Below are 22,261 nucleotides of genomic sequence, written 5' to 3' on the forward strand. Positions count from 1 at the left end.
ACTGCTGTGGGAAAGCACTTTTTGGGTATATCATAATTTAGGAGGCTAAATAACTGGCATGCGAACTAAAACAGCAGTTAATCTATTGATAGAAATAAATATATCATTGAAATTCATTTTTTTTTAAATACATCGATTAGAGACTAAATGTAGAAAGCTAACTTTGAGTGTTCATGCAGAAACTCATCCTGTTACTTTGCTATAAACAGCAGGAATCAAGTCAGCAAATGGTAAATGGCCTGTATTTGTATAGGACCCCAAAGCACTTTACACTACATTCACACACACATTCACACACTGGTGATGGCAGCTACATGTAGCCACAGCCACCCTGGGGCGCACTGACAGAGGCGAGGCTGCCGGACACTGGCGCCACCGGGCCCTCTGACCACCACCAGTAGGCAAACATGGGGTTAGTATCTTGCCCAAGGATATTTGGCATCGAACCACCGACCTTCTGGTTAGTGGCTGACCTGCTCTGCACCTGATCTACAGCCACTCCACAGCACTCGTATCTAATGACAGAATGAAGGTTCTCCTGCACAGCTTCACCGTCTCCCAAAGAGCATGGACAGGAGCGGCCTGAGTTCAAAGCTCAAGCAACACTTGGTATAAAGATCAGCTGTATTACTTCACCAACATGTTTCATCGGGGTCGTCAAGAACTGCCCATATTTCACAGCCATGTTTTCCACAGGTTAAATCCTAGTTATGGTGCTTTTGTGTGGCTGCAGACGTTCCCTGTTTGTCTGTCATGCAGGCGGGCAGTAGTTGTGACAGTTTGCCTGAAAACAGCTTTTACCCAAAGTCTGAAAACTGCCTCAGCTCCTCAGAACCTCTCTGCGCCCCCAGCAGTACACCCTTAATTAGATCACATAAGCAAAGAAAGTAAAAACACTCCCAGGGATTCTACCTATTCATGAGCAGGTTGCACCGATCTTAAGAAGTGCTCAGCCAAACACCCTGAGTGAGTGTAGGAAGACCTTTCCAAGCTGGGACAGGCTGCGCACACTCAGATGTACATCACATTTGTGATTGTGCCGAGCAGCGAGCCTTAATTTTAGCTGGAAAGTATCAGCTTTCCTAGGAATGAAGAAAGAACCTCGAGATTATGCCACAGTCCTCGTTCCAAACACATTCAATTCAATTCAATTCAATTTTATTTATATAGCGCCAAATCACAACAAATGTCGCCTCAAGGCGCTTCATAGATACAGAGAAAAGCCCAACAATCATATGACCCCCTATGAGCAAGCACTTTGGCGACAGTGGGAAGGAAAAACTCCCTTTTAACAGGAAGAAACCTCCGGCAGAACCAGGCTCAGGGAGGGGCGGCCATCTGCTGCGACCGGTTGGGGTGAGAGAAGGAAGACAGGATAAAGACATGCTGTGGAAGAGAGACAGAGATTAATAACAGATATGATTCAATACAGAGAGGTCTGTTAATACATAGTGAGTGAGAAAGGTGACTGGAAAGGAAAAACTCAATGCATCATGGGAATCCCCCGGCAGCCTACATCTATTGCAGCATAACTAAGGGAGGATTCAGGGTCACCTGGTCCAGCCCTAACTATATGCTTTAGCAAAAAGGAAAGTTTGAAGCCTAATCTTAAAAGTAGAGATAGTGTCTGTCTCCTGAATCCAAACTGGAAGCTGGTTCCACAGAAGAGGGGCCTGAAAACTGAAGGCTCTCCCTCCCATTCTACTTTTAAATACTCTAGGAACAACAAGTAGGCCTGCAGAGCGGGAGCGAAGTGCTCTAATAGGGTGATATGGTACTACAAGGTCATTAAGATAAGATGGGGCCTGATTATTTAAGACCTTGTATGTGAGGAGCAGGATTTTGAATTCAATTCTGGATTTAACAGGAAGCCAATGAAGGGAAGCCAAAACAGGAGAAATATGCTCTCCTGCATACATGCTGTTGAGTATTTGGTTATCTTGTTTAACCACTGAAGTGAGGAAACTTTTTGTCACATTTATTCAAACTGTGTTTTAGCTTCAAAGCTTTAGGGTTACGTTTGGTTACAGTTCGGTGCAGTTGTGATGATTTAGCTTTGGAGTTGGAGTACTGGGAATAACTGCAGTCTGTGGAAGTTAATAATAAAAGGAAACAGCTGTTAGCCAAAGAGAAGTCAAGACGGTGACTGGAGGTCCATGACTTCCTGGATGAACACCGCTGCCAGTACATAAACTGGGTAAGTCTCCGACATCTTGCATAAACCCAGTCTTGTTGTGGATTTGAAGGCTACACGGTAACTACCATGTGATGGCCTACGTTCAGCTCTCCGATCTAGTAAACAGCTTCAAAGTTACTGACATGAGTTAAAGTCATCCACCTGCTTTGTAACTTTAGCTCATTACCTGCTGACTATCAGTGTCGTAAACAAATGTAAAGACTCACACAAGCATGAGGAACACCAGACTACTGAACGAGCCAGTTCCTGGACCGCTGACAGTGTGGGTCCACATTAGGGCAGTACAACCTTACAGCTGTGCTATGTCCCGTTGGACAGATGTACTATAGTGACAGTCCCGTCACCACTGCCTGGATGTCACTACACCCTTTACAGAATTACAGAAAAACCTTCTGATAGCGCAAGACTTGTGTGTTTGTGTCTGTGGAGGTGAACCATTCTCCTGGAGTGATAAAGCTTTTCTCCTTTCTCTTAATTTGTGTGCCCAGAAAATGCCACTAAACCATCCATATTAAAAACACGAATACATAAAAACACAAAAACTGTAAGAAAAACCGTGCAATGATTTACTGTGACAGTATGTCAGGCCTCCACTTCTAAAATACATCTTCAGGAGAGAGGAGGCCTGCCAGAAGACTTAGAGGAAACGATTTTAGTTTGTGTATAACAGAGGTACAGCTGGAAAAACAAACCATGGCTGGATGACTTACAAACAACTAGTATTTTATCTTTAAGGTGATGCCCCTGTGTTTGTGTGTGATCATCTTTTAAGTTTCATGTTTTAAGTATATCTTGTAACATTTGCTCAGGTTGTGAATTTATTTAACTAACGACTATCCTAACCTTTCCCTTCTAACCACGCAGACGTTGGATGTAACACAACTGAATTTCATTATTATTAACACATTGAAGCCTACACAGCAGCAGGTCCGACCTCTGTGGAGTGTCTAAGAAAACCTGCGGCAACAAGTGAAGACGGGATCAGAGAAAAGTGGTTTTGTGAGCTGGAAAGATGTGACTTTGTCAGGGATTAGACTTCGGCTCGGTTCGGGTCAACTCGGTTCTAAGCCAGTCGACAATCCGGAAGTGTAGTTTTGTGCAATCAAAAGAAAAATGCCACCAACACACATGGGAGGTAGTGGTCTGTGGAGTAAGTGAAGCCCCTGCTGCAGGCACACAGAGAAGCGCTTCCCTCTGCAAAGTTTCTCCGTGGAGCTCAGACCGCTAGCAGTCTGCCCCCTGCCGCGGAGCAGACACTGTAGCCGGCTAACATAGACAGCTGCTGGCGCTGGATACGGGAACGAGGCCGGGGAGATGACGGAACAGGAGGCGGATAAGGTGCAGAAAGTGATACTGGGGCCTCTGTGAACCCACTCAGAAATGTGCTGCTTAATGTCACACCATAAGAAATAAGAGGGGCTCGACTAGCTAACGTCAGCTAGCTCGCTAGCTAGCCGGTTAGCGCTGCATGCGATGAGCCTCAGTTCATTTGGAAATGCAAGCCTCATTTAGCGGGCCAGCACGGCATGAGAGAGGTGAGTGACCCTGGATCCTGCCGCTGCATCCTGTCGTTGCCTGGGGCGGCTGTTCAGCTAAAAAGCTGTCATTGTGGCTATTTGGCGTTAGCCGGCTTGCTAGCAGCACGTCAGCGCAAGTGAACTGGTTAGCTGGCCGTGAGGATGATCGGTATGTGTGTGATGCTCAGAGACCGCTGTGGAGGGGACAGACACTGGGCACGGCCCTGCTGCATTTAACACACACCGTGTCCTGTGCTTGAACTCGGCTTCAGCGACGCTGGGCATATGAAGCGAACAGTTCAGCGACACAGACGGCTGCTGTGTGCGGAGTGGACGAGTCAGCTGAAAGCAGAACAACAAGTTTGTAGTGTTGGCAAACTAAGAGGCGTCGGCTGCCCTCCCAGTCCTTCCCTGCCAGCCCCCAGTTCACGGGAATCATGTGAGCCGAACACCGGTTAGCCCGGTCCGTCACTTCAGTAGGTTCGTGCCGCAGGCTGCTCTCTGTCATCCTACCAGTCAGCTCCACGTCGGCTGGCGGAGGGAGGAGGGGATTCACCGAGACTTTCAGCTGGTACACTTTGTGACAGGAGCAACAGTTTCTTCTCTGCTCGGCTCCTCTGGTCGGCTTAAAGCCCTGCATGACTGGACCACGACACCAGGTACAGTTGGCAGTGAGTTTAACTTGCTGGGCTTCGTCTCTCTGACCAGTTTGTGTCTGTTCTCTCAAATTTGAGGCTTTTTTAATTACAGTTGAGCTGATGATGTCTGACACTGTCCGGGACTGTTGACCCTTTCTTTAATAAGCTGTCTTTTGCAAATAATCAAGCTGCTTGATATATTAAACACAGAGAGAGAAGTAGTCTCATGAATATTTAGCATAGGTAAACTTACAGCGATCATTATTATAGGAATCAGAAACACTCACAGCTATCTAATGTCACAGTGCTGTTAAAAGTACCTAGTACATGATTGAAAGCTTCAGATTGCAATGGTGAAGAGTTAGAGAGACTTACCTTTAACCCCATTCTCAAGTCCACACAGCACTGAACTCTAAATTGGTTTGTTTTGGATATAGGTGGGTGTCTTTGATCGAGTTTTCCTTAGCAAACTGTTTTCATACACAGGATCTTGACAGTATTGCAAGAATGAGGCAGAGACATGTCTTGATGCATGTTCAAATCCCCAAAAATGCATTTTGTCCATCTGGACTTAGGAGAAATGTTTCGTCACTCATCCAAGAAGACTGGTGGTTCAGTCCCGGGCGGCTCTAGTCTTCAGTCTGCATGTCAAATGTCCCGGGCAAGATACTGAACCCGAAGTTGCTCTCTGATGAAGTATGAATGTTTGTAAAAATATAAAATAGAAAGTGCTTGTGTGAATAGGTGAATAAGGACCGTTGTATAAAGTACTTTGGCTGCTCGAGTGTAGTAGAAAAGCACTATATTAGAACCAGTCTGCACCATTACAGGCTGGTTTTCAGCTCTAGTCCCAGGCAGATGGACAATTTTTAAAAGCTATAAACACAAATGTATTTAACAATGGCTTAATCACTGTTACAGATAATCACAACTAACATATATTGCTGTACAATGTTAAAATTTAAGAGATTAAAATGCAGTTTGAAAGAGAATTAGTACTAACTAGCTGGCAGCCAAAATCCACTTTTAATCTTGATCCAGCTGTCTCCAGCTGTTGTGTTCTCACGCGTGCCTCGGTCATAAAACGTTAGGGTTGCTGTGCATGTTTGAAAATTATTGTATTGCTTTATACAGTTAAAGCAAAACTAAACTGAAATGAAATAAATATAAATGTTACTGAAGGAAATAAGATAAGTGAAACATGAGAGAAGTTTACATTAGTCAATTAATACACTCATTTTCCAATTTCATGAGAGATTTGCATGAATAGTTTATATATTTCCAGAACATGTTTTACATCAAGTATTCTTTGCACAGTTTGATATTACACCTCTCATTTTATTGTCACTACAATATAATCTAACATTCATCTTTTTCCAATTAAAGTTGCCATACATAGCAGACCAAGCGCCTCAAGGTGCTTTACATTGTAGTGCAAAAACCTACAGTACTGTGAAGTATAATCCCCAAATATTGTGAGAGTATTTTAAGCTCTACAGAGGGCCGTCACTGCATTCTGTCATGTTTTTATATGCCACGTAGCTGACATCTATCACTATAGCCGTCTTACTCTGCTTGTCCACTGCTACCATTTCTGGTTGGTTAGCCACCACCAGTTTTTCCGTCTGTATCTGGAAGTCCCACAGGATCTTAGCTCAGTCATTCTCGACCACCCTAGGGGGCGTCTCCCATTTTGACCTCGGGACCTCCAGGGGTTTCCATGTTTCTGACACTCACTAGTTCCCGGCCTCCTTCCTCCGCCTAGCACACTGTCTCAGGGTTCTGGACTTGGGGTGAAACCCTGTATGGAGGAGGAGCTTTCTTGTCTTGATGTCAGTAGCTTCTATCTCCTCCTTTGGCCAGGATATTATCCCAGCAGCGGTACCTGATCATGGGCAGGGCGTAGGTGTTGATAGCCCAGATCTTGTCCTTCCCATTCAGCTGACTCCTCAGGACTTGCCTTACTCTCTGCCTGTGGGATTCACTCGCTGTCCTCAACGTCTGCAATGTTGCCTTCTGGTAGGGCGGTCCCCTTACTTCTGACTACCTTCCCTCTCTTTGTTACCGTCTTCTCCAGTCTGAATGACATTCGGATGTCATTGCTGGTAGATCCTGGTGGTGTGGATCAGTGATCATTCACTCCTGGCATACATCTTGATGTCATCCATGTAGACGAGGTGGCTGATGATGGTGGCTTGCTCCATTCCAATTCAATTCAATTCAATTCAATTCAATTCAATTCAATTCAATTTTATTTATATAGCGCCAAATCACAACAAATGTCGCCTCAAGGCGCTTCATAGATACAGAGAAAAGCCCAACAATCATATGACCCCCTATGAGCAAGCACTTTGGTGACAGTGGGAAGGAAAAACTCCCTTTTAACAGGAAGAAACCTCCAGCAGAACCAGGCTCAGGGAGGGGCGGGGCCATCTGCTGTGATTGGTTGGGGTGAGAGAAGGAAGACAGGATAAAGACATGCTGTGGAAGAGAGACAGAGATTAATAACAGATACGATTCAATACAGAGAGGTCTGTTAATACATAGTGAGTGAGAAAGGTGACTGGAAAGGAAAAACTCAATGCATCATGGGAATCCCCCGGCAGCCTACATCTATTGCAGCATAACTAAGGGAGGATTCAGGGTCACCTGGTCCAGCCCTAACTATATGCTTTAGCAAAAAGGAAGGTTTTAAGCCTAATCTTAAAAGTAGAGATAGTGTCTGTCTCCTGAATCCAAACTGGAAGCTGCATTCCGTAGTCGGTATCCGTAGCCAGTCTTGTCAGTTATCTCACTGAGAGGGTTCAGGCCTAGGATTTGACAGGACAAAGCATTTGATGGTTACTTGTGCTATTGGCTTGAAGTTGGCTTCTAGTGTTGTTCGCAACATCCCCATTGAGTTCCTGATGAAGCATCCTGTCATAGACTTCTCCGGGGAGGCTAATGAGCGTGATCCCCATCATAGTTGGAGCACACCCTCAGGTCCCCCTTCTTGAAGATGGGAACCACTACCCCGGTCTGCCAATCCAGAGGTACCACCCCAGATCTCAACGCAACATTGCAAAGACATGTCAACCAAAACCTTACAACATCCAGAGCCATGAGGACCTCAGGGTGAACCTCATCCACCCCAGGGGCCATGCCACCATGGTGTTGTTTAACTGCCTCAGTGACCTCACCCCCAGTAATGCTTAGATCATCCCCAGACTCTGCTTCCCTAACCCACTGAGACGTCTTAATCCTACGGAAGACGTCTGTGGTGGGGCGTGGCCTGCGGTGCCGTGCAGGGAGAGCGGATGCACCTGCACGGCATCCTTAATCACGTCCGCCAAGTTAAAAACACAAGGACTCAGGGGTTGTGGTGTGAGGTGTCGGGCAGGACCGGTTCAGGGCCGCCAGATACTCCATCCTCTGCAGGTGGCGTTCAGTCTGGTCCTGCAGCTCTTCCCTCCTGCGCCGCCTGCTCCTGCTGCGTGGCCGCCAGCTCGGCCACCATTCGCGCCAGCTCCTCCCTCTGCTGGCCCACTCCTGGATCTGCCGTGCCTCCCGTCCTGGGTTTCGGCACCACTGTAAACATACACGGCAGACCCAGTGGCATTTTGATACTGTTTATTAATACTTACAACGCACACAGAGCTGCAGCTCTCCCACTGCCCGCTCAACATTACCACAACAACAACGCCAACCACAGGACCCAGTACAATATTTAATTCGGCGGGGCGTAATTGCGGATGCCGTGCAGGTGCGTCCGCCTCCTCTGCACGGCACCGCAGGCCACGCCCCGCCACAACGTCTCAGTGGGATTAAGGAGGTCCTCCGAGTATTCCAACCCCCGACAATATCATCAGTTGAAGTCAGCAGCACTTCACCCGCGCTGTACACATTGTCGGTAGAGCACCGCTTTCCAAAGTTGTTTTTCCTTGGCTTCACCAAACTCCCACCTGAATTTTTGTTTCAGCCATTGTGTGGCTTGGTCTGCCAGTGTCACGGTCCGCGGGGCAGACCATGGAGGTGTGGGGAAGATAGGACCCAAAACGCAGGACTCACCGCAATGGTGCGTTTATTTACAGTGTAGGAGAAATAACAATAAATCCCCGTGTGCTCCCTTGACTCCCGTGCAGTGTCTTCTCCCAAAATCGGTGTCTTGGTGCTCTCCGCTCCCATGTTTTCGCAATCCCCGTGCTCGCTGCCCTCCTGTTTCCACGCTCCTCCTGGGGGAAAGAATACCAGAGGCAGCCGTCAAGAAACACGCTCTTGCAGGTATGCACACACTGATTTAAACCTTAGTCAAGACACTGACCTGGAGTCTTACGCAACAATCCAGCGTCGAGGAGCGCTCAGCCAAACTGTTAAATAGCTCCCCGACGAGGCTTGATCGACTTCAGGTGTGTGCGCTTCTCCTCAGGTGTGGCCAGGCTCCTGACTGCCACGCCCACCAGGGCTGAAGAACAGGTGCTCTGCCACACCCACCTACACACAAACATAAGGAAACAGAGGACAGAAGCACCAAAAATACACATGTCCATGCTTATTCACAGACCGTGGGTCCTTCAGACCCAGGTCCGTGACAGTCAGTACCCATCGGCTGCCTCCAATGTCCCAAAGGCTAATCAAGCTCAATAGGAGTCCTTTTTCAGCCTGATGCCTCCTTTCACCTCCAGTGTCCAGCAGCTGGTTCGGGGGTTACTACCACGACAAGCACCAACCACCTTGCAGCCACAGTTCAGTGCAGCAGCCTCAGTCCATTTGGACTCGATGTCCCCAGTCTCACTGTGAATATTGTTGAAGCTAGAAGTGAGAGTTGTACACCGGTACCTCTGTTAGGTGTTCCCAGTGTACCCTCACTATACATTTTGGGGCACCAGGTCTGTCCAGCATACTCCCCCTGCCACCTGATCCCAAAGACAGGACTCCAAGAAGCCCGAGTACTCTGAACTGTTGTTTGGCGCATAAGTGCAGACGACAGTCAAGACCCGTTCCCTGATCCAGAGGCACAGGGAACAAACCTTTTCGTTCTCTGGGAAAAACCCCAATGTACAGGCATCAAGCCGAGGGGATGCCAGGATACCCACCCCAGCTTGCTGCTTCTCACCAAGGGCAAGTCCATGCTGGGGCCGAGTTCAGCCCTGCTTCTGGAGACTGGTTCCAGGGCCTAAGCTGTGCATTGAAGTAAACTCGACTTGAATTGAAGTACCTCTCAATGTCACGCACTAGCTCAGGCTCCTTCCTCATCAGACGGGTGACGTCCCCATTTCCAGCCTCGGTAGCCAGGTATCCTCCAGGGTCCCTGCCCTTGGTTGCTGCTTGACACACATAATACACCCAACCTCTACGGGGCCTCCTGCTTTTTGCCTGTTAGAAAATATTACAACGGTTCAATCATAAAGAGTCAAACAATAAATGACAGTTTAAGAAACTGGTCTTCAGTAACTATAGTTTTTTTTTCATCTTGAAAATCAATATTTCTCACTAAAGGGGGAATCATCCAGTATAATATAAAGTGAACAGAAGAGTCTGTTGTGTTGTACTGTGGTAAGTTTGGATCTGTTGACAGAGTGCACATGGCCACTGACCATAACCACTTCTCACTCTGCAGGCATGACACTACACTTTAACTTGTTTGGCTGTGGGGTAAACTGACAGTAATGGGTAGCACCTTTACCCACCCACCTCTCTGCTACCTTAGAGGACTGGCGTCATCCTGTCAGAGCACAGGCTTATGTTTGTCAGTGCTAATTGGTTTAGGTGTTTCTAATGCTAAGAAGTGACCTTCATCCGCTCGCTCACTTACTAAATTTATCCCTCTGTTACTTTGAAATAACAACAGAGAAAGCTTGTCAACATTCAGGTTTATTGGACTGGACATTTAGTTTTAGATGTCTTTAATTTATGAATACTGTTTGTTTGTGTCCAGTTGAAGTTGTGTACCGGTCAGTTTCACATGTTGACAGCCCCTAAAACATCAGCCAGAACCTCGGTGTGACCTCTGTCCCGCCAGAGGCCTTTACTATCAGTTCTTACCGGGGTATATCACCATGATAACGTGCTGCAACCCTCATCTTCCCTGGAGCAAGCTGTGTTCCAGGTTAGAGATCAACAGGCATGAAATCACTGCCTACTGACTAGTGAAGTCTACGGAAAATAGCATCACCATTCCTGGAAGATCCCTCACACCTCTGCAAACTGAGTAGTCTAAGGTTTTCTGATTTAAGTCACCTTAAAACTACATGATTGTGTCCTTTCCTCATATTGCAAGAATCTAAAAGAAGAGCTTGTTTTGAAGGGTTTTTTCCCATTAGGGCAGGTCAATATTTCCAAAAATATTTATCACGATATATATTTGAAAATTTGCCATAACGATATAACTGATGATATAATTGACAGGAGACAAAATACTTTACAACTCCACAACTTTATTAGTGCGAAAAACCCATCAATGTATTTTCACTGAAACAAGCAGCTGTTTTTATCTGCATTAAAGTTATATAAAAATTTAACAGTGCAAATGTAAATTCTTTGCTGACAGTTTAACCAAAAGGCATTTCCAGTGGAAACTGGCCGACATATCCTCAGCATAACCATGTTTAACATCCACAACACTTAAAAAGAGGTTATACACACACAATACGGTAACATTATGTTGAAGCACAGTACGTATCACTCCGCGAGGCTCCGCCTACGATGCCGTAATGCTCCGACAAGCCATCAAGTGGTGCGGCTTCGTAGCTTAGCAAAGTCGTACTGAAACACTTTTTGAGCGCCGTGCACATAAAATCGGTTCTCTAATAACGACTGCCCGCTTGCATGCTCTACCAAAAATAGTGCTTTGGTGTGTATCTGAGGGACGAAAGCTAAACCAGTTCCACACCAGTGAAGCTGCAGCATTTTTACAAACCAGTTCTGGTTCATCTGTTTCATTCAAAGATCCACTTTCACTCTTCTCATTCTCCATCGCCGCCATGCTTTTTCCTCCATGTGCGTATGAAAGCAAAGGCACTGCACATGCCAGTTTTACCCATATTCTATTGTGATATTTCATTTTCTTATCATTGCCTAACGTTATACCGGTGTTACCCTGAACGATATGATATGGCCCAGCCCTATTTCCCACCATCTTCCTGTATCCTCAGCAGTGACCCTCTGCATGCCCTCGTTGACTCTTCCGCTGGACGAGGAATTGATCTTGTTGTGGGTTTAACTGACAGTCTAACTGCTTTTGTTTTACAGAGGAGACACATATACAGTACACTTATGAAATTCCCAAATGACCTACAGTCACCAAGCTGAATGTTTCCCTTCTCTTTTTTCAGGATGGTGGAAGGATAACAGTCAAGGAGTTGCACTCCCTCCACCCAAAGTGACCTGTCTTCTCCTTTTGTCCACTTTCACCTGCAGCTGCAAGCTTGCTGACCTGACCTTATGGGATTTCATAGACTGCATGTATTCCACAGTAACATCATATAAATTCCTTTGAAATTAGACATTCTTATAGCAGACACCCTCCTGACTGAAGGACAGAATGAAATAAGTACAGAGTGGTGGGATATTAACTCCCTGCACATCCAAAATAGTCACCTTGGTCTGTAGGATTCATACTGGTACCGCTTGTTCCTTATCAACCCCACCCCTTTTCTAGTGTTATTGGGCCATGGTTCGCAAGAAAAGCTCTTTTATACTATGCGGTGCTTTCCTGTTTGTCGCCTGGAATGCTTTGCTTCTACTTTACCTTTGGGGTCGCCCTCCCATGGGCCACCTAGGAGAAGGCGGCGGAGCTGAACCAGGAGGAAAGGAGGAGTGGGGCATGGTCAGAGGTAAAGGAGGTCAAGTTAACCTTGCTGGGGAGGTCATCCGACTGGCCGAGGAGGTTGAAATTCAACTTGACACCCAGAAAAAGCTATTAAAGCAAATTGAAAGTCACAGGGCAGTGTGGGCTCGGCAGAAGGAGATTGGGAAGAAGCAAACTGATAATATCAAAGAAGTAAATCTGATTGTTGACCAGCAGCAGAATAATCCAGTTCCTCTCATAAATGATGTGTATGTCGGGGACCAAGGTGAAATAAAACACACACAGAGGTCTGTTGCTACAGTAGCTGCAGGCTCCAACATAGAGCGGCATCAGACCACTGATGGAAAGGAAGCGGTTGCTGAGGACGATAAAGTAACAGCTTCTGTTTCTGGTCCACAAGTCGTCATTCCCATTCTGGTTATTGCCTGTGACAGAGTGACAGTAAAGCGGAGTCTTGACAAACTCATACAGTACCGCCCTTCTCAAGAACTGTATCCAATCATCGTCAGCCAAGACTGCGGCCATGCTGAGACGGCTCGTGTGATTGGCTCATACGGAGAAAAAGTTACGCACATAAGCCAACCAGACCTGTCGGACATCAGAGTCCGGCCAGAGCACAGGAAGTTCCAGGGGTACTACAAAATCGCCCGACATTACCGCTGGGCACTCAACCAAGTATTTCACACATTCTCGCAGTCGACTGTGGTCATTGTGGAGGATGACTTGGAGGTGAGTGCTCTCAGACATCCACATTACTGTCATGGTGTTGATGAGTGTTTTGATGCATGCTCAGTCATCCAGGTAAGTAAATCTCCAGAAGTTGATTCTGTTCATCTGGATGTTTCGTCATCATCAGGTGACTTCTTCAGTCTCAGCTGACTGCAGGTTTCAACCTTATCAACAGGACATTTGCATAATGACTGAAACCAGCCCAGTGAAGGAACAATGGGCTGGAGGTCAGTTCCTTAATCAAAGGAGCTTGGAAAGAAAAGCGTCTGGACTTCTTTAAGTTGCTTGAAGACGTTTCACCTTCATCCGAGAAGCTTCTTCAGTTCTAAGGTCAAATGGTGGAGAGTCCCAGATTTAAACCTAGTGGGAGTTTCCCCCCACAGAGGGACAAAAGGACCCCCTGATGATCCTCTAATCGCCTGAGCCAAGGTGTGAAACTGGGTGTGGGTCCCAATCAGCCAGAGTTTCAGGTGAGCTCATTGTGAAACCTGGCCCCACCCTATCATGTGATTTCCTGAGGTCAGATGGCCCAGGATGTGAGTGGGCGTTAAGGCGTCTGGGAGGGAACTCAAAACTGGATTATAGATGGCAGAGAGTTGGTGTCGTAAACCACCGCCTCTGTTCAAAGATGGTCGCTCACAGTGGACAGAGATGCTTCTTTCACTCCTCTTTCAAACCATCTGTCCTCTCTGTCCAAAATGTGAATGTTGGCATCCTGAGAGAGTGACCTTTGACCTTTATCCTTAAGATGCAGATGGACAGCTATCTGTCTATCTTATCTCTTAGAGGATCATCAGGGGTCCTTTTGTCCCTCTGTGGGGGGAAACTCCCACTAGGTTTAAATCTGGGACTCTCCACCATTTGACCTGAGAACTGAAGAAGCTTCTCGGATGAAGGTGAAACGTCTTCAAGCAACTTAAAGAAGTCCAGACGCTTTTCTTTGCAAGCTCCTTAGACTACGATGACCTGGATGACTGAGAACCTTCACAGACCTATTGCCGTTCAGTTTCTTAATCTTAATTATGCAAACTCTCTTTGATCAACAGCCACTGGCCTGTAGGTGTAAATAGACTGCAGAGTCCTGGCAAGCGGATGGCACAACACAGAAGAGCCACCTCGTCAGGCCTGGACTCTGCTGTCTGTTTACACCTACAGGCCAGTGGACACTCTTTCAATGATGAGGATGTAACATCCTGGACAGGGAGGAACGCTGGTTTGAGGGCGGAGTCAAGGAGGGAAAGACCATCTCTGAATGGAGGAGGGGCCTAAGGGTCCATCTGTCACCATCTTACAATGCTGTGATTGCAGCCATTCACCAACTCTCTGTGGATGGGACTCATGGACATTGATCAGTGGTTGTTGATCAATGGTCATGAGAATTTGCATAATTACGATTAAGGAACTGACCTCCCAGCCCATTGTTCCTTCAGTGGGCTGGTTTCAGTCACTGTGCAAATGTCCTGTTTATAAGATTGAAACCTGCAGCTGAGACTGAAGACGTCACCTGATGATGAAACGTTTCTCCCACAAACGCTACGTCCAGATGAACAGAATCAACTTTTGGAGACGATGAGTGTTATTTTGCTGTCATTGCATCATTTTAGCAGCAAAGACTTCAGTAGACTTGTCGTCCTCTTTTGGCTAGTCCCTTTATTAGGGGTCACCACAGTGAATGATGCTAGCTATAACCGTGGTCGCAGCCCAAAACCCATATTGATTTAAATGTGACAGATAAAAGCGTTTCATCCTTGTGCACTTCTGAGCAGCTTATAGAGCATCTACTGTGTACAGTTTACATCTCGACCTCGAGGGTTATATTTACACGACTACTCAGAACCTCAGGTGGGAAACAACTTGGTATATCCTATTTCTAATGTTGTTCCTTTACATGTTTACTGGTGCCACTTGTGCCTAATTGACTTTGTTGTCCATAAGCACACAGTGGTCTAAGTATGACCGCACTTAAATGATTCAGAGAGTTTCTGTGTAGCAGAGTGATCTAAAATCTCTCCTGAGACGTGTGCAAACGACCAACTACGAGGAACGTCTTACCGCTGTGGTGCCAACGAGGGATTCTCCCTCAAGTGTCAAGTCATGTTTGCTGGGATCAAATGCTTATTTCACTCAATGCCATGCAACTCATTTGATGTCATTTTTGGTTGATATTCTGCGTCTCTCCGGTAAAAATGAAACTACCATAGAAAGACTGTTCTACAGTTACCAGCTCTGTGCATGCTGTTGATCCGTGCAGTGTTCTCAGCTTTTCACACATTGTTTTTGCATTTTGGTTCAGTTTTAGTTAAATAAATCACGACACTGTGTAGTATGTCGTGGTACGTGCTGTTGTCCATTTCAGGTGGTATTTATCGTAAGGCCTGTTAAGAACTTCTTTCTTGAGAATTGAACGCTTTAAAGTACAAATCCGTTCTGAAGTCAAAAGCTTCGTGTGACACAGAAAAGTTGAGGTTCTGCAGTTACAGCAGTATAAAGTAATTTCAACCAGCAGCTCTGGAGAAACTGAGCCCCGGGGACAAATCTGGCTTTACTTATGTAGCTGGTATCTACCAGTTTGCTCTTTTCATGTTTCAGGTCGTGGAGTCTGTGCTTTGTCTTTAAGAATAAAGAGTTTAAGTGGATGGATCTTTTACACTTGGTGTAACACCACTGGATCACTACACACTGTATGTGCGGCGGGTATCGTTCAGATTTTAGTGTTGTTGTGTCTGTTTAATCATAGACCTCAGAGGTGAATATGACTGATGCTGGGGTCCCAGGCTCAAAGCAGAGACCCTTGTTTGACTCCCCCCATTAAAATCTGCTTTAGTTGTTTTGTGGGGCAGGAAACTATTTACATAACAAGCATGTGATGTCTGAGGCAGCCCAGTCACTGATCTTTGTACGTGGGAGAGGGAAAGAGTTGGAGATTAAGGTGGGACTGGAAGATCACGGACGCAGCTGCATGCTCAGGTTGGGGCTGAAATGGGACAAAAAGGGATCCATCCATGTTTATTCATTGATTAATTAAATTGTTGGTGTTTTTACTATTTTCATTGTCTAACTAATATCTGCCAATAACACCAGTAGAGATAAAACTATTAATGCTGAGTTTAACTTACTGGTGCAGCCCTGCACAACAGTTTGTTTTCCTCTCATGTAGCCCTTTGGGAAAATTCATTACCCAGTCCTCTAAATTAATAGTTGGTAATTAATAACAGTGTGTTTGATCCCTACTCTAGTTCAAGTCAAGTGGCTTTATTGTCCTTTCAACCATGTACAGTGGTACAGCACAGAGTGAGGCGAGACAGCGTTCCTCTAAGATGAAGGTGCTGTATATAACAATCAGCACAGGACTACAGGAAGTGCAAGTGTGCAACAATTACAAAACCAGTGCAACACCAGACAGAACGATGCAGACACGCAACAGTGCAACAGGAAAGTGCAACAACCACAGTGGGTTGTGCAGAAAGACTGAGCATTGTGCAAAAGGTGTGTGTGTGTGTGTGTGTGTGTGTGTGTGTGTGTGTGTGTGTGTGTGTGTGTGTGTGTGTGTGTGTGTGCGTCGGTCAGTCCAGTCACTGAGTGTTCGAGAGTCCGACGGTCTGGGGGAAGAAACTGTTCCACAGTTGGCAGTGAGGGGCAGGATGCTCTGGTTGTCTTTCCAGGAGGCAGCAGGTGAAGAGTGTGTGTGAGGGGTGTGTGAGGGGTGTGTGTGTGTGGGGGGGGGGGGTGTGTGGGGGGGGTGTGTGGGGGGTGTGTGAGGGGTGTGTGAGGGGTGTGTGTGTGTGAGGGGTGTGTGTGTGTGAGGGGTGTGTGTGTGTGAGGGGTGTGTGAGGGGTGTGTGAGGGGTGTGTGTGTGTGAGGGGTGTGTGAGGGGTGTGTGTGTGTGGGGGGGGGGGGTGTGTGGGGGGGGTGTGTGGGGGGTGTGTGAGGGGTGTGTGAGGGGTGTGTGTGTGTGAGGGGTGTGTGTGTGTGAGGGGTGTGTGTGTGTGAGGGGTGTGTGAGGGGTGTGTGAGGGGTGTGTGTGTGTGAGGGGTGTGTGGGGGGTGTGTGGGGTCCTCCACATGCTGGTGGCTCTGTGGATGCAGTGGGTGTTATACGTGTCCGTGATGGAGGGAAGAGAGGGTCCAGTGATCTTCTCGGCTGTTCTCACGATCACATTGTGCGGTATCTGATACGGTGCACTTACCAGGCAGTGATGCAGCTGCTCAGGATGCTCTCGCTAGTCTCTCTGTAGAAGGTGGTGAGAATGGATGGAAGGAGATGGTCATGTTGAGGGACCAGGAGAGGTTCTCCGGCAGGTGGACACCAAGGATTTGGTGCTCTTGATGACCTCCACAGAGGATCCATTGATGTTAGTGGGCAGTGATCTCTCTGTGCTCTCCGTCAACAGTCATCTCCTTTGTTTTGTCCACGTTCAGAGACAGAGTGTTGACTCTACACCAGTCCTCCTCTCTGCATGCTGACTCGTCAGCTTCAGTTTTCCAATCAGGTGCTGAAGGCTGAACTGAAGTCTATGAAACGCATTTGTACATATGTGTCCTTAATGTCTCCATGGTGTGCACCAACCAACAGACAGGCACGCCTCTACTGCATGAATATCACGAAAGTGACCAGTACAGGCATGGTGCATCATGCCAGGATCAAGTCTGTCACGGAGCAATCAAACCTTTGCTGCAGGTGGCCTCGTTCCACTAAACACTGATCAGAATCCTTCATCTGGAATAAACTGAACGCTCATCAGTTTAGTTTTTGTTTAGTTTTTTGTAGAGTTATTAAGGACCTCATGTAGGACATTCAAGCTTGAGAAATTCTGCAAGAATTACAATCACAAAGTTGTAGGACTGCAACCATGAAAATCAACTGATTTAAGAAGTCACAGAAATCAGTCCTGAAGTGAACATCAAGATGATCTCAGATGGCAAAGCAAAAAGCTCGACTTCTAGCAGGGCAGAAGGAGGAAAACACAGAGCTCTCTGACAGCAGCTGGATTTTTTCCTCTGTTCTTTCCCCCGAAAAACAGTTAACATGGAGGGAAAATGTAAATGTCACATGTTGCATGCAAACTACAAACTAATAAGAGCATTTGTAGGGTAACGCTGGGGATGAAAATGATGGGACTCAGCTGCCTGCTTCAGCCTTTGTCTGCTGTATCTGTTGGCTTGTTTATGCTACAGTACTTTCACATGATTGTTGGGTTTTTCTCTGTATCTATGAAGCGCCTCGAGCCGACTTTTGTTGTGATTTGGCGCCATATAAATAAAATTGAATTGAATTACTTTCACAAATATGAACCCACAAAGCCAGAACATGTCGTACACGAGAATACTCTTTTCAGGCCGTTCGTTTTGTGGTGAGCAAACATGGTTTCAGGTTGAACAGTAGTTGTTGGCTAACAGACTAGAAGAACAAAGGACGTTTGGCATCTTGTCTGTGACCATCAGAGAAGAACAGATAGTAAAACAATGTCTAATAAATATGTAAATACCTGTATCGTTACACTCGAGGCAGTGATTATGTGTTTGAAGCAGCAGAATTACTCTTCATCTCCTCTCTTTCAGGTCGCACCGGACTTCTTCGAGTATTTCCGAGCCCTGTATCCAATCTTGCGTTCTGACCCAACGCTGTGGTGCGTTTCTGCCTGGAACGATAATGGCAGAGACGCCTTGGTGGATTCGTCCAAAGCTGATCTCCTCTACAGGACAGACTTCTTCCCTGGTCTGGGCTGGATGCTGCTGAAAGAGATGTGGGATGAGCTGGAGCCCAAATGGCCATCGGCCTTCTGGGACGACTGGATGCGTCAGCCGGAGCAGCGCGACGGCCGCTCCTGCATTCGGCCAGAAATCTCCCGGACTATCACCTTTGGCCGGAAAGGTGTGAGCTTAGGTCAGTTCTTTGACCAGTACCTTCGTTATATTAAGCTAAACACTGAATTTGTGCCTTTTACCAAACTGGATTTGTCTTATTTGCTAAAAGAGAAGTACGAGGAAAAGTTTATCAAAGAGGTTTATGGCGCCCCGCTGGTAAAGATCGAGGATCTGCAACAAGCGGGCAGTTTAAGAGGACCTGGGCCATACAGGGTGCAGTACTCCACCAGGGACAGTTTTAAAGTCTTTGCTCGAAATCTGGGAGTAATGGATGACTTAAAATCAGGAGTTCCTCGTACAGGTTATAGAGGTGTGGTCAACTTCCTGTACCGTGGTCGAAGGGTGTTCTTAGCTCCACCAGAGGGCTGGTCGCAGTATGACACCAGCTGGAGCTGAGAGACCCGGACGGTGGTGTTGAAGAGGGGACAGAGCCTTAATCAGAGGAACACCCTCTCAGACCAAAGAATACGGTGGACGCAGGAGTTCAAGGTTAAACGTGGAGCTGGAAGGCGGAGCTTCTCAAACCGACACTCGTTGAGGATCGTGTGGGCCTTCAGACTTCAGAGCGGTCCCACGTTGGCTGAAGCCATCCTTACACGGCTGCTGTCGGCGTGCCTTGCTTTCTGGGCTCATTTTGTTTGGTGTATTCTCTCTTCTTGTGACAAACTGGCCAAATATAGACTTGACATCACTCTCAGATGTTTGCAGCATAACGACATGATTAGCTACTGGTAATCATGTCGTTATCACCAGTGTGAGCGATGGTACGCTGCAGTGGAGCCTGACAGGAGCAATGCAGTTTTTGGTGGGTCTTAGTTTTGGCTAGTCTGTGATGCAGAAAGAGTAAGCACTCTGCTGGATAAACTATGATAACACATTTGTAATGACTCCCCAAACATTTACTATGAACATTATCAATTCGCACACACTAGACAAAAGTAAGCAGAAACTGTGAAATGCTAGAATCGGTCAGACTCTGCGCTGAAAGCAAGCACACTAATCACCGTCCACACCTGGGGGAAAGAAGTGTCCTATGTAACACCTTCATATCCACCTCTTGGCTTCTGTAACCTTCTAGAAGGCGTCACGCGTTAGATTGTATATAAAAGATGGACCGAAGCCTCGAGCTGACCATTTTAAACATCAGCTGAACAAGTGAGGGGTCAATCTGACTGTGTTTCCCTCCACCTTCCTACAGCTCACAGATGTGACTGCAGAGACAAAAGCAGGGAAATGATTTGTGACCACGAACCGATTGAAGTAAATAAACTTCAATTGTTTTTACTTCTTTCCCCTTGATTTCTGGGCTGGAGATCTTGCTGAGAAACTGAGGACCAAAGCAGGCTCATGTGAAAATCAAAAGGTAACCCAACGAGTAAAGCATGCTGTGATTTATCCTCAGAATCATCAGGAAGGTTTTTACTGAGTCCTTAAATCAAGAAAGAGGCTTTTCAAGTTTTTGTGCAGCTGCCCCCTGCTGGCCTTTGGAAAGAATGCAGGCAACACGTGCATCTTTTATATACAGTCTGTGGTAGTAAACAGGCCACTTTCAAAGTTTAGAGATCAAAACAGTAGGTTGGATTGAGGACTAAAGCTGCGTTCACACTGCAGGCGAAAGCGCATCAAATCCGACTTCTTTGACCCTCTGCGACCATCTATCCCATCATGGTGTGACAGTGTGAACGCCACAAATCTGATATTTTCAAATCTGATCTGGGTCACTTTGGTATGTGGTGCTGAATCTGATACATATCTGATGTTTTAGAAAGCTGCTGTTTGATGGTCACGTCGCATTAAATCCGTCGTTTTATCAGCGCCGGAGAAGACATCGCGAACGCTTCCATCCAGTGAAACTGTTGGAAGACAACGTTGGAGAAACGTGAACATTTTATTTGTATAATCTGCAGATTCTGACAGAAATCTGCAGCTAGAAGCAGCGCTGCTCTGAAACAGCAATAAGGATCATTATTAGGACAAATGTAAATAACTTTATAACTTAAAGCAAAACTGGGAAACGTAAAGTCCGAAGTCTTTATATTAAGGCCATCAGTCAAACATACTGTTGGTCTGGGTCTAAACAGAGCGCGTTGTGTGTGACGTCTTCTTTTGCGCATGACGCTTTGAGCGTTCACACTAGAGCGCGTTTGCTGTCACATTTTATCTGTAGTGTGAACGAGCAGACAAAAAAATCAGATTTGATCAAAAAATCAGAATTGAGCATCAAGACCTGCAGAGTGAACGTAGCCTAACAACAGTGCAGCACTTGCTTTGCTGTCTCTCAGTCACGAGGCAACATTTTTTACTCATGAGTGCTACAAATACAGAGGTGTGGATGCCAAATAACCAGATGTAGTCTGAAGGTCTGAAGTCTAATAACAGTAATAATAGGTTTCAGATATAAAACAAGAGCGTACACCTGAATCTACTAAATATTGTTTCCACAAAGAACGAAGCTTTGGTGAGAAACCGTGTTAGTGAGGAGCTGCCATTGTTAGAAGCATTTACTCAAACAGCAGGTGTGTAAGTGCACAAAGTCTTCACTGTCAAACCAACATAGGCAACGAGACTCCGCAGAGCCCGTCATCCTGTTGAACTCTGAACTTGTGTGAATAATGTTAAAGAGTAGTTTGAGAAGAAAGTGATACCTGCGTACGTAGGTTAGTCTGTGGGGATGGTTAGTGGCTTAAAAATGGAGCTCTAGTCCTGCTCAAGCAGACGTCTAATCTTAAAAAGAAAAACTTTGAGCAGACCACCTGTCACTCCAGTGTGAATCACAGCCATGCTTTACTGAAAACACTACATTTCAGAGGGTTACAGTATTTTTCCACCACGCTCCCTTCAGGTGTGTCGAGCTGTAGGTTTATGAAGGATGTAAAGCTGCAAATTAACTTCAAATTTCACTGACATCACGATCGCCCTGAAACAGCTTCGAAGAAAAAGCAACCAGTGTTTGTTTCTGCAACAGGAAGTGTGTGAGGTAGCTACAGATGATTATCACTGTACTGTAATTAGCTTTGGGAGATTATCTACATGATTGACCCACTTCTGTATGGTGATGTGTAAAACCACTGCCTGATGTGTTTATAACTTTATTACATTACAAATAAAATCCACTATTTTGATATTTGTCCATATATTGAAGGAAATGTTCAGTTCTCATATCCATGCGTGTCCTTAGTTGGAGCGTAATAGCTGATGAAGATCACACTGAAAAGCACACAGGGCACTACACCCTATGTGACCAGACCACAGCTAAAGAATAAAGAAATACAGGCATTGTTGTGTGTTGTGCCAAATGAGCTGTGATCTTCGTTCAGCTTCCTCAGTTATTCAGTTGATTCATGGAGTTGAGGTGGCCGACGCGCTGTGAACCTTTGTATGCAGGACTGTCAGATACTCAGATTTAAAAGGCGCTGTTCACAAGCATACATGGTCCAAGGTGTTGTCTTCAACAAGGCCTTAGGGCCCGGTGGCGCCAGTGTCCGGCAGCCTCGCCTCTGTCAGTGCGCCCCAGGGTGGCTGTGGCTACA

The 22,261-nt window shown here is 46.3% G+C and overlaps 1 protein-coding gene and 1 long non-coding RNA gene across 2 annotated transcripts; one reads left to right on the plus strand and one right to left on the minus strand.

Moving 5' to 3' along the window:
- Positions 1 to 79: 79 nt before the first annotated feature.
- mgat1b (alpha-1,3-mannosyl-glycoprotein 2-beta-N-acetylglucosaminyltransferase b) lies at positions 80 to 22,086 on the plus strand. The gene is made up of 3 exons (XM_085149639.1): positions 80 to 4,373; positions 11,663 to 12,867; positions 18,426 to 22,086. The coding sequence occupies exons 2-3, from the start codon at positions 12,001 to 12,003 to the stop codon at positions 19,125 to 19,127; spliced, it is 1,569 nt and encodes a 522-aa protein (XP_085005765.1). The 5' UTR covers positions 80 to 4,373; positions 11,663 to 12,000; the 3' UTR covers positions 19,128 to 22,086.
- Positions 8,152 to 11,106, minus strand: LOC146493932 (uncharacterized). Its single transcript, XR_014872111.1, has 3 exons — positions 10,044 to 11,106; positions 8,653 to 9,988; positions 8,152 to 8,563 (listed from the first exon to the last, which is right to left on the minus strand). It is a non-coding gene; the product is annotated as an uncharacterized LOC146493932 (long non-coding RNA).
- Positions 22,087 to 22,261: the final 175 nt, after the last annotated feature.

The sequence above is a fragment of the Neolamprologus multifasciatus genome, chromosome 22 (genome assembly GCF_963576455.1).
Source record: "Neolamprologus multifasciatus chromosome 22, fNeoMul1.2, whole genome shotgun sequence".
Lineage (NCBI taxonomy): Eukaryota > Metazoa > Chordata > Actinopteri > Cichliformes > Cichlidae > Neolamprologus > Neolamprologus multifasciatus.